This window comes from Ovis canadensis, chromosome 2, assembly GCF_042477335.2.
Source record: "Ovis canadensis isolate MfBH-ARS-UI-01 breed Bighorn chromosome 2, ARS-UI_OviCan_v2, whole genome shotgun sequence".
NCBI lineage: Eukaryota > Metazoa > Chordata > Mammalia > Artiodactyla > Bovidae > Ovis > Ovis canadensis.
Genome location: NC_091246.1, coordinates 74,934,398 through 74,947,088, shown reverse-complemented (window position 1 = coordinate 74,947,088; position 12,691 = coordinate 74,934,398). Strand labels below are relative to the sequence as shown.

At 36.4% G+C, this 12,691-nt stretch overlaps 1 protein-coding gene across 1 annotated transcript in view; it reads right to left on the bottom strand.

Annotated features, from left to right (window-relative positions):
* UHRF2 (ubiquitin like with PHD and ring finger domains 2) overlaps positions 1–12,691 on the bottom strand; it is a 72,964-nt gene that overhangs the window by 25,230 nt on the left and 35,043 nt on the right. The window contains exons 4-5 of the mRNA XM_069576545.1: positions 11,398–11,616; positions 1,233–1,342 (exon numbers count right to left, since the gene is read on the bottom strand). Coding sequence (XP_069432646.1) covers positions 1,233–1,342; positions 11,398–11,616 — 329 coding nt within the window. The remainder of the gene's footprint in view (positions 1–1,232; positions 1,343–11,397; positions 11,617–12,691) is intronic.

The window sequence follows — 12,691 nt, the reverse complement described above, 5'->3', positions numbered from 1 at the left end:
CTCACTAACATCAAGTTAAATTTATAAGAACTATAATATAGAGATAGCCAAATATATTAAAAAAATGAAACTGCAGAATAAAGTTTTTATACAGAACTGTATAAACACACAAAGATGAATTATATAGATACAGAAAGATGTCTAGAATGACATGCTGCCAAAGGTATGTTTACATTTCTGGTTTAGAGAGTTATCAGTGGCAGTCTGGCTGTGGCTCTGAAATGGTTTCCTTACACAGAAGTTCAAAGTTGTAGCTATAACATGATTAGCATTAGGCAAAGAACATATATATGCAGATATACTGACAGAGAAAACACAAGAAAAATCTAGTCAATTTTTCTTTTGTGTTTTACTGAGAGCAAGTCACATTAAACAAGTTTACTCAAGAAGTTACCTTTATCCCTAGAATATAACCATACAATCATACACAGAATGCCTTCAAGTTCTTAATTCAAGTCTAGATGTATTAGCATTGCAGTCTCAAAAATGAGTATGGCTTAAACCAGTAACACGGAAGTCTAGTTATTAATCTGTTAAAGGACTTGTCTTGCTCTAATTCTGCATTACTGTGGTTAAGAAGAGGATAGGCAGGACACTTTAATCTTGAATATTTCTTTTGTCAAAATATATGAGACACTGACATCGACATATGGCAAAAGCTCAATGAATTCTTCTCCACACACACACAAATCAGAATTAACAGAGTATGAGACACTGTAACCTATTTGGAAAGACAGCAATTGAACTATGAAGGAAAAGACTTAGAATTTAGTCCTACCTTTGTTACTAACTAGCTGCATGAAATTACGTTACATACGAGATGAGGCTGCATTCTAATGATTACATAAACCATTCATTACCTCCCAGAAATTCAGGGCTCAACCAGGATTATTCTTCTCAGGCTCTACTAGTATAAAAATAAGGCTCATTTATTAAATATTAATCTTAAATGGCCACATTACCAAAGTGGGTTTTTTATCTGGACAGACTATAATAAAGGAAACATCAAGAAAATGGAAATAAAATGCCAAGATGAGAAAATACTCTTCGAAAACAAATTTTATCATTTGAGAAAAATCCATTAAACCAAATTGATCTTATATCAAAATGGTTGTCTTGAAAATAAATTTGTATGGTTTTTAGTTTTGTACTTCCTCAAGTCATTCCCTGGCCAGTCAAAATGGCAATCCTGAACAATACATGCAGTCTCAGCCCATAAGAAAGATCCATACTTAAAAACTTTCCATCTGCCAATGAAAGAGGATGGGCTCCAGGTTTCTCGATCTTGAAGATTTCATTTATGAATCTTATCTGGCAGTCATTTAATTTTCCTTCAGAACCCCTGTTTAAACAAGAAGAAAGGTTAGCAAAATCTAAACCATATGCAAATTAGCAAAATATAAACCATATGCAAATAGTAATTAAAAGTCAGTTTCAAAACTCACTGAACACTACTAAAAATGGGGTAATAGCTATTCTAATCACTGAATTATTGTTTCCAGCAGTAGGAAAAGTCCAGTGATTAATATTTGAAGTTAAAATGTAACTTTAATATTAGGGGAAAAGAAATCAAGACTTAGATCATCTGGTGAGAAGACACCTATCTTGTAAATTTAAAGATACAGTAAAATGATACTCCCAATTAAAACAAAAGATTTAAACATATTTCCAATAAACATGCACGTTTCTGAGTAAACAGATGACCTCATTACAAAGAAAAGTCTTTCAAATACTAAGCCTTATTTTTCACAGACATATTTATAGCTATTTGCATATACTTCTTCAAAGCTTCTTGCTGTAACTATAGATTTATATAATTCTCCTTTTAATCTATCAACTTTTGCTTTATATTTTTGAAGATATACAGACTAAGAATACTTAAATGTTCTTATGAAATGTCTTTCTATCTCTAGTAACACATTTTGTATCACAAGGGTACCTTTGGTTTTTTGGGTTACTATTTGCTTGGTGACTTTTTCAAATATTTCACCTTTCTTTTAAAACTTCTAACATAGAATGCAAACAAATGCAGAAAATTTATAGACAGATGTATAGTTTAGCCAATTAAAAGGCACATATCCTTGTAATCAACCAAGACAAGAGATAGGACTATCAACCCCCTCAGCACTTCACATCCTCCCTCCAAGTCAAAACCTCTTCACTCCCTCCCATGAGTCACTTTTACCTTCATTTTCTTCAATCTTCTCACCTGTCTTCCTCCCTAAGTATATGATATAGTTCTGTGTTTCAAAAACTAAATTCCCAATCTTTTCCCTTATAACTTGTTGACAAACCCCCACCATTTGTCCTACAGTTTCCCCTGGTTTTGATTTTGATATCTGAATTCCCTAAGTTCATTTCAGTTTTTTCTGTCATTTGTGTTTCCAGTAAATCAGTAGTTGGTCTGGTGAAAAGGTCAAAAACCGTTGCTTTGAGGCATGTTTTTAAAAATGTGTACTGGAACACAGCTAGGCCTATTCATTTATGTATTCTCTATGGCTGGTTTCACGCTACAGCAGCAGAGTTGAGTTGTGACAGAGACCATCTGGCGGCCAAAGGTTAAACTATTCACTATCTGGCTCTTTACAGAATAGAACTGCCAACCTTCTTCTCAATGTTTACTCAAATAGGTTCATTTTTTGAGTTAAATCATCTACAGGTCTATTTTCATCAGTAAGCACCTAATTATTTAGTTGTCTTTTCCTATGATGATAGCAGCCACAGATGCTCAACAACTAGATTAATTCGCTGCTGCTGCTGCTGCTGCTAAGTCGCTTCAGTCGTGTCTGACTCTGTGCGACCCCATAGACGGCAGCCCACCAGGCTCCCCCGGCCCTGGGATTCTCCAGGCAAGAACACTGGAGTGGGTTGCCATTTCCTTCTCCAATGCATGAAAGTGAAAAGTGAAAGTGAAGTCGCTCAGCCGTTTCCAACTCTTTGCAACCCCATGGTCTGCAGCCTACCAGGCTCCTCTGTCCATGGGATTTTCCAGGCGAAAGTACTGGAGTGGGGTGCCATTACCTTCTCCAGATTAATTCACTGGGGATTGGATAATGTTGACATTCTAGTTCTTTCACTCCCTTTTCACTTATTTGCTGAAATAATTCCATAAACAGAAACATGACCACATCAATTATTTGGTAACTCAGTGGTATAGCTCATATAACAAATACAAATGGAATACTTTTTTTAAGCAGTGGAAAAAAAAAAAAAAAGCTCTCAAACATTCTATGCAGTTGACCAATCAGTTTCTATATTACTATGAGTTTACATATTTGAGGTGTTTCAATCCACTTTAGTTATTATTTGCCTTATTGATGGTCAAATTGTCTCATCTTCAGCCAATGGAATCTTCCAGTTGATTCTCAAATCTTTCTGACAGGAGTTTAGCAGTCTTTGTGGGCTTTCTTGTTTTCTGCGAGACAACATGTTCCTAGTTCTTCTTGTACATTTCTGCCTCTAGTCTGTCCTATTATCTCCAGTGAAGCCTGGTTTTTTAGGGGGGTGTGTGTGGGTGTGTGTGTGTGCTTAAGTCTCTCAGTCATGTCTGACTCTTTGTGACCTCATGGACTGGGCCCTGCCAGGCTCTTCTGTCCATGGGGATTCTTCAGTTAAGAATACTGGAGTGGGTTGCCATGTCCTCCTCCATGAATCTTCCCAACCCAGGGACTGAACCCAGTTGTCCCGCATTGCAGGCAGATTCTTTACTGTCTGAGCCACAGGGAAGCCCAAGAATACTGGAGTGGATAAGCCTATCTCTTCACAGGGGAACTTCCCAAGCCAGGAATTGAACCAGGGTCTCCTGAATTGTAGGTGGATTTTTTACCAGCTGAACTATCTGGGAAGCCTTCTTTTAGGTGGAAATGGTTATTTCAAGACCACAATTTAGGCACTAAAAAGCTTATTGCAACTGGACTGATTGCTATTTTCAGGTCTTTTTAGTGGACAAACCTACAAAATTGAGACCTACACATTAATACATATACAAGATACCTCATGAGATCATGCAAACACTTTCTGTTCAAATTCAGGACTGAAGGGAAAGTTGGCTTTTGACAAAGCAATTATTTATCTCTTTCTCTTTTCTTTCACGATCAGAAAATCCTAGTTCTCGAAGACAGCAGGGATGCCTAAATGAGAATGCTACAAGTACTTCTTTGCTTTATTCCATGTTACACATAAGACATTTTCACCAGGTGTCATTAGGATTATAGAAAATACTTGAAAATTTCTTTGTATATTTCTTCCATGTATTACAGTTACGGCTATAGTGTCATACCATAAAGCTGTTACATACTACCCATAAAGCCATTACATATTATATTTTCTCCTTTATGTACCTCCTTTAGTCCTATTTCTAGATACAGAAAATTTAACTTCAAGTTAGATGGCACTCCAACGTAACTAGCAGAAGTAAAATCAAGTATCTGAAAGAACCCAACTTTAGTCAGTCCAGTAGCAATTTTAAGATACACCCTAATTTCACAGATGTTAAAATACAGAAAAGTTCATTTCAGATTCTATGAAATACTGTATTTCCTGAATATCTATTTAAACTAGTTCTTAGAACAAGGTCTGACACACAGCAGCAAAAACAAAAATCAAAGCATTAACATTCTAGTGGTATGACTGGCAAAATAATAGGCCCCAAAGATATCTGTTATCAGCCCAGGAACCTATGAATATATTACCTTACATGGCAAAAGGGACTTTGCAGACATTATGAAGTTAATAACCTTTAAATAGGATTATCTAGATAGACCAAAGGTAATCATGGGGGAATCTTGAAAGTAGAAGAGCAAAGAAAGAGCTGAAGATGATGTGACTAAAAACGAATAGTCAAAGATACAACTTTGTTGGCTTTAAAAATGGAGGAAGTAGGCCACAGGCCAAGGAACTGGGAGATCCCTACAATCTTAAAAAGGCAAGGAAATATATATATTTTTTCAGAGTATCCAAAACGGAACACAACTCTGCTGATACTTTTAGCCCAGTGAATTCTGTAAGTCTTCTGCCTTACAGAACTGTAAAATAGTAAGTTGTATTATTTAAGCTACTGCTGCTGCTGCTAAGTCGCTTCAGTCATGTCTGACTCTCTGCGACCCCACAGACAGCAGCCCACCAGGCTCCGCCATCCCTGGGATTCTCCAGGCAAGAACACTGGAGTGGGTTGCCATTTCCTTCTCCAATGCATGAAAGTGAATTCACTCAGTCATGTCCAACTCTTCACGACCCCATGGACTGCAGCCTACCAGGCTCCTCCGTCCATGGGATTTTCCAGGCAAGAGTACTGGAGTGGGTTGCCATTGCCTTCCCCGATTTAAGCCACTGAAGTCTGTGGTAATTTGTTACAGCAATAATAGGAAACTAATACAAGTAGGGCAAGAGAGAATAATAAATGTCAGGTGATAATCAGTATCATAAAGAAATTAAGTTAGACTAAAGAAGAATTTAAGTAACCCATGCCGGGTGTGTATGATTTTACATAGCATGATCAAGAAAGTTGTCTTTCAAAGTGATGTTTGAATAAAGAAATAAAACGAAAGACAAAGCCAGTCAATGAATACTGGTGTGGAGCAGACCAGTGAGAGGAAATGGTCAAGGGCACACGCTCTGAAACAGAAGCACATCTGTATGATTAAGCAACACAAGGAGGCCAATACGATTGGAAGACAGTGAACTCTGATTTAACTTGATATAACTTGATATGGACATCAAGTTTATAAATCTGTAAAAATGGCACATTCAACAATAAAATCATCACTAGAGATGTTATGATAAACAAGTATAGATAAAATTTAGTAAATGAAACCCTATAAAAAAGACGCAAAATATGCTATGTATATTCATAGTTTGAGTGAGGTTAAATTTTTTTGCTATAGGATTCAAATTCTACTTAGGAAACTCGAATCTAGTATAATTTCATGTAGTATTAAGTATATAAGAGTAAGTGAACAAAAGTTTAAAAAATGGATTTAAACTCTAGACTTCTATTTTCTTCAAAGCTCAAATAGAAATGACAAGTGAAAAATAGAATGTGTTAACTAGAATTAGATAGTTTAAGCATATTCGCCTTTTGGTACTCACATTAAAAATTAGAAACAATAATGAACTTTAACTCCAAGTTCCCTTATCAAATCTCCAAGGCAGATTAAAAATCATGTCCTCTATTTGCTTCTTCCTTTGCACCTTATAGTTCTATATAATCATTACAGGAAAAAAAAAAAAAACAAAACTTTGTACAAAGAAAACTCAGCCCCAAAGACCTTAACTGAGAAGTTCTAATAAACATTCAAGAAAAGGACAGAAATTCTACCATAAAATAGAAAAATATTACAGCACACTATTTTTATAAAATTAACATAATTTGTAAAGGATAGCTAGATAGGAAAGATAATATACAGATTTCACTCACTAACAAATGGAAAAGTCCTACACAAAATACTGTTAAGCCAAATCCAGGAAAGCATACCTAAAAAATACCTGTCAAACATTGTAAGTATTGGTAAAATGTTCAACAAAGTTTTTTCTTGGCGATCAGGGTGGAAAGAAAAATAAGATACCTACTTCACCACCTCCTTCTAACCACCAAGCGGCAACTGGTGAATGAAGACAAAGTTAGGGATCAAAGGAAAAAGAACACATAAATGTAATTCATGGAGAAGGGAATGGCAAACCACTCCAATATTCTTGCCTGGGAAATTCTATGGACAGAGGAGCCTGGCAGGCTATAGTCCGTGGGATCGCAAAGAGTCGGACACGACTGAGTGACTAACACAAACATAATTCACAGTTATGTTTACAATCATAAAAACCCCAAAACAACCTACACGTAAATTAAAATTAATAACTCTAGTAAAGCTAATCGATCCAAAATCAAAGGTTATTTACATACCAGTAAGAAAGAAAAATGAAATTTATTTATTTATAACAAGTGCTACCTGAGGCTAAGTAAGAATAAAAGACACATAAGATCAGACCTCTGGAGAGAATTCTACCAGGCTGAGTCATATAATTGTCAACATTCAAATATTTTGAATCTATAAAAACATTTCATACGGTCCAATCTAATAAAAAGGGCTTCCCAGGTGGCACCAGGGGCAAAGAATCCACCTACCAATGCAGAAGACACACGGACATGGGTTCAATCCCTGGGTTGGGAAAATCCCCTTGAGAAGGAAATGGCAACCTATTCGATTATTCTTGCCCAGAAAATCTCATGGACAGAGGAGCCTGGGGGTGGCTACAGTCTATGGGATCACAGAGTCAGACATTACTGAGCGCACATGCCTAACCTAATAAAAACATGACAAAATCATATTAAAGGCCTAAATAAATGCAAAGAAATCACACCCATAGATTAGATTTAATCCTGTACCTCTCAAATTCCTAATGGTTTTTATGTAGGTGTTACCAAGGTGACTAGAATGCTCTGTCATATTATGAAAGTATGAAACTTATGTAAGGATATACAAAATAAACCAATGATACAAAATAGATACATCCATACATTAGATGGATGAATGGCCTTTTAAATGAATGATGCCAGGAAAAATGATTATTCACATGTATTAAGGCAAGTCTAATGTTTACCTCACATTGTACCAAAAAACCTACTTCAAGTGGGTTAAAGAGCTAAAGAAAGCTGGTATTAAGCTTTTATAAGGTAATAATGGAGAATATAATCTATGAGTAGGACGAAGTTTCTCCCCTCTGCTCCACTCCATGTTTTACTGAGATATAACCGACGTACAATTGTCTAAGTCTAAGGTATACCAGACCACCTGACCTGCCTCCTGAGAAATCTGTATGCAGGTCAAGAAGCCAACAGTTAGAACTGGACATGGAACGACAGACTGGTTCCAAATAGGAAAAGGAGTATGTCAAGGCTGTATATTGTCACACTGCTTATTTAACTTATATGCAGAGTACATCATGAGAAATGCTGGGCTGGATGAAACACAAGCTGGAATCAAGATTATTGGGAGAAATATCAAGAACCTCAGATATGCAGATGACACCACCCTTATGGCAGAAAGTGAAGAGGAACTCAAAAGCCTCTTGATGAAAGTCAAAGAGGAGAGTGAAAAAGTTGGCTTAAAGCTCAACATTCAGAAAACAAAGATCATGGCATCTGGTCCCATCACTTCATGGCAAAGATGGGGAAACAGTGGAAACAATGACAGACTTTATTTTGGGGGGCTCCAAAATCACTGCAGATGGTGACTGCAGCCATGAAATTAAAAGATACTTGCTTCTTGGAAGAAAAGTTATGACCAACCTAGACAGCTTATTAAAAAGCAGACATATTACTTTGCCATCAAAGGTCTGTCTAGTCAAAGCTAGACATGAAGTTTTTCCAGTAGTCATGTATAGATGTGAGAGTTGGACTATGAAGAAAGCTGAGCACCAAAGAATTGATGCTTTTGAAGTGTGGTGTTGGAGAAGACTTGAGAGTCCCTTGGACAGCAAAGAGATCCAACCAGTCCATCCTAAAGGAAATCAGTCCTGAATATTCATTGGAAGGACTGATGTTGAAGCTGAAACTCCAACACTTTGGCCACCTGATGCGAAGAACTGATTCATCTGAAAAGACCCTGATGCTGAGAAAGACTGAAGGTGGGAGGAGGAGATGACAGAGGATGAGATGGTTGGATGGCTCATCACAGACTCAATGGACATGAGTCTGACTAGGCTCCAGGAGTTGGTGATGGACAGGGAGGCCTGGTGTGCTGCAGTCCATGGGATCATAAAAAGTCAGCCACGACTGAGCTACTGAACTGAACTGAAGGTGTACAACATAATGACTTAATATACAGAAAAGCGATTACCACAAAAAGATTAGTTAACATCCAACACCCCACAGTTACAAATTTTTTCCTTGTGATGAAAATTTTTAAGATCTACTCTCTAAGCAGCTTTCAAATATACAGTACATTATTAACTATAGTCACCATGCTATACATTATATCCCTAGAACTTATATATCATAACTGGAAGTTTGTACCTTTTAACCACTCTCACCCATCTCCCACCCTGACTAACCCTCGGAAGGTTTCTTAAATCACGATACAGAAACTATAAGCATTAAGGGAAATTTTTGATAAATTCGACAACCTAAAATTAAGACTAATTCAAACATAGGAAAAAAAGATTAGCCACAGAATTGAAGTAGGTATTTTCTCCATATATAACTGAAATGGTCAAGTCCGTAACTAGAACTCCTAAAAATTCAATGAGAGACTACCTAATTAACTACAACATACACCAATGCTTGAAACAGGATTCTTACAAGAGATATCCAAATAGCCAATAAACATATGGTTCTCAAACTCATTAATAGTCAGGGAAACGTAAATTAACACCACAATAGTGTATTATTAGAAACTCACCTGAGTACCAAAAACTCAAGTCCGACAAAATTAAGTGTTGTTAAGAATGCAGAGCAATTTGAACTCACTATGGTCGAAGTGGAATCTGGTTACAACCACTTAAATATTTGGTTCTATCTACTAAAGTTAGAGATGCACAAGTTCTACAATCAAGTGATTCTACTTCTAGAAAAGACTCACCCAACAGAAACTAACACACATAAGCACCAGGACAGAAGTATGTCATGGAAGCACTGTCTGTAACAGCACCAAACTCTTTTCAGTGAAGGGAAAAGATTTCTAACAATGAAAAAAAATTCCCATCCACAAGCCAAAGTGATTCCTTTTTTGGCTCCTGTATCCTTAACAAGCCTAGTGAAAACCTATATGACAGCAAACATAAGCCTTTATATAGGACAGTGTGTTTTATTTTGGGACAGCACTCAAATACCACCATTTTCTCATGAGTCAGTATTTGCCTATCTATAATTTCCACTCAATCTTATCTCTAGTCCCTAAAGCCAGAGTGCTCCACTAACTGTACCTCAGAATTACTCAGGAAAACGTTTTAAACAGCAAGCGTTTTTAGCTCAATATTACGAGTACTGCTGTGTATACATCCTTTTTTTTTAACTTCCTACACCTATGTACATTATAAGAATCTCTATATAACTAATTTATGTAGATGCTTTCTCCCTTCATGATTTGTATCCATGTCAGAATTTCAAGCTACTTAGAAATCTGTTAATTGAGTTATTACATCCTTAGCCTGACAACAGAATCACACTTGTGTTTGCACAAAGTTCTAAAAAAAAGTTCACAATCTTTTTATCTTAGGAGTCAGCAGACTTTTCCCATGAAGGGTCAGAGAGTACGTAGTTTAAAATTCTGTAAGTTTTATTTTTGCAGCTACTCAACAATGCTGTTGAGTACACAGACAAAAAAGCCAGTTTTAGCTAAAACATAAATGGGCACTGCTGTGTTCCAATAAAAATTTCTTTTCATAAAACAGTAGCCAATGGGCCATAGTTTACCCACCTCTCATTATATTACTCATTACAGGCAGATGCTTAACCTTAGATCTGTCACCTCAACGGTAAACTAGATATACATGTATCCCTTATATGTATGCCCAGTGCATAATCAGTTAACCAGGACTTACACGTATGTTAGTTTGGCTGCTTCTCTTAAGTAAAAGAAAACTGTCAGGGTCATTCTAGTGTTCGCAATGCTCAACACAACAAATGTACTTTTAAGAATTCATTCTACAGAAAAATGCACAGAAGTGCACACACAAGGTTTTTACTTAAGCATCATGATAAAGAACTGGAAATACTTTAGCAGACTTTTTAAAAAAAGTAAATTAGTGACTATTTCTTAAATACATTTTATTCAGAAGAACTGAACACAAAACAGTGTTGACAACATTTTTCCAAGTGTAAAAAGGTAGCTTTGAAACAATGCATAGTACTTGAATCACTTGAAGGAAACATCTAAAAGTATTTCTTAAAGAATTAACAATGGAAGCATCTGAGTGATATGAAATCTTGGGTGATATTTTATGTTTTGAATCCTTTTCAAAGGTGGTTTTAAGTTTCTAAGTTAAATAAAATTACTATAAAGGAAAATTTTTGCTAGTCTTTCAAGTCCAGCAGACAGCTGGCTAGATAGACATTCATTTCTATCAATAGATCTTCACAGCAAACATAGCTATTGAAACATGTCTGTATATTATTGGTTTAGCCTAGTAGAATCTTGTACAGTAGACAAAAATTTCTCTAATAACATGTTCAATTGTTTCCAAGGTGCTTTCAAACAATACCTTCAGCCTTAAAGTAGCAATGGAGATTTAAGGGTCATTCTTAATAAAAAACCCAAGAAATCTATTAAAAAGTTTTCCTCTAGTATGGAAATTTCCATCTTTCATGGATTTCATCTTTCTTTAAATTAAAGAACATGCGCTTAACACTTAAAAATTACATTTCTTAATTCAGTAATTAAACGGCATAAGTGAAGAGAATCTTACCCCAAGAAAACAGTCACACGAAGTTCTTTTTTGGTCCTTGAGATTGTCTTCAATGTAGTGATTTCTGCATCAAACCAAAATCCTCTATTACTAGGACTTTCTACATTGTAATTAACCATTACCACATCACCAACATTTAGTTCATTCCATCTCAAAGTGGTTCTAGCTCGTGGTCGAAGATCCTTGACATTTATTTCTACAGTACCACTTTCCGGATATCTGAGGAGAAAGAATCACAGAACACTGCTTATGATTATGATTATCAGCATGGAAGACTAAAATTATATGTATAAAAGCCTAATAATTTTATTCTTAATGGCACTTAAGTAAATGATATTTATTTCTGATTTTAAATGCCAGAATAAACAAGTCTTGTTAAAATCTTAATGTGTCATTCTTAACTAGCTTGGGGAGGGAGGTGATGGGGAATGATGAGTAGAGATAGGTAAAAAAAACAAGTTATTCTTTTCTACATTTTCTTAACCCACATTTAAAAATTACTTTAGTAAGACTAGATGCTCATCTCTTCCTGAACTTGGAACTAGTTTATCCAGCTCTGCCATTTGCTTTATGCATAATAAGAACATGCATGAGTGCTAAGTTGCTTCAGTCATGTCTGACTGTGCAACTCTCTAGGCTGTAGCCCATTAGGCTCCTCTGTCCATGGGATTCTCCACGTAAGAATCTTGGAGAGACATGCCCTCCTCCAGGGATCTGCCTGACCCAGGGATCGAACCCATGTCTCCAAAGTCTCCTGCACTGGCAGGCAGGTTCTTTACCTCTAGCGCCACCTGGGAAGCCCATGCGAAAGAATTCCAGTAGAATCTTGATCTTACTTTAATTTCTAAAGGTTTAACAAACCTAAACCTGACTTGAACTTAAAAGGTTCCTCAATCTGGGGCCTAACATCTGGTATCCACAGACAAAAAGAGCAATGTAACAGTCCACAGTGGTTTCTGTGACATTAATAAGATCTGTTGTCTTTATGTATTGCTTGCTAGTAGAGGGGTAAGGAAACAAGTAATTTCTGGTTCCTGCTCTTAGAAAACTCAATCTCCTCGGGTAGGTCAAACTACTATAGCAGTGGTTCTCAAAGCAGTGGTTCCATTTGGGAACATGCTATAAATGCAAACTCCTTACTCCACTTCTGATCTGACTCAAACCCTGGGAGTGAGGCCCAGTGGTCTATTTTCACAAATCCTCTCAGCAATTCTCAAGCATACTCAACTTTGATAAGCTACTGTGCTATATAGAAACACAAGAATAGTTAAATATCACAGCATTTTGTGACGGC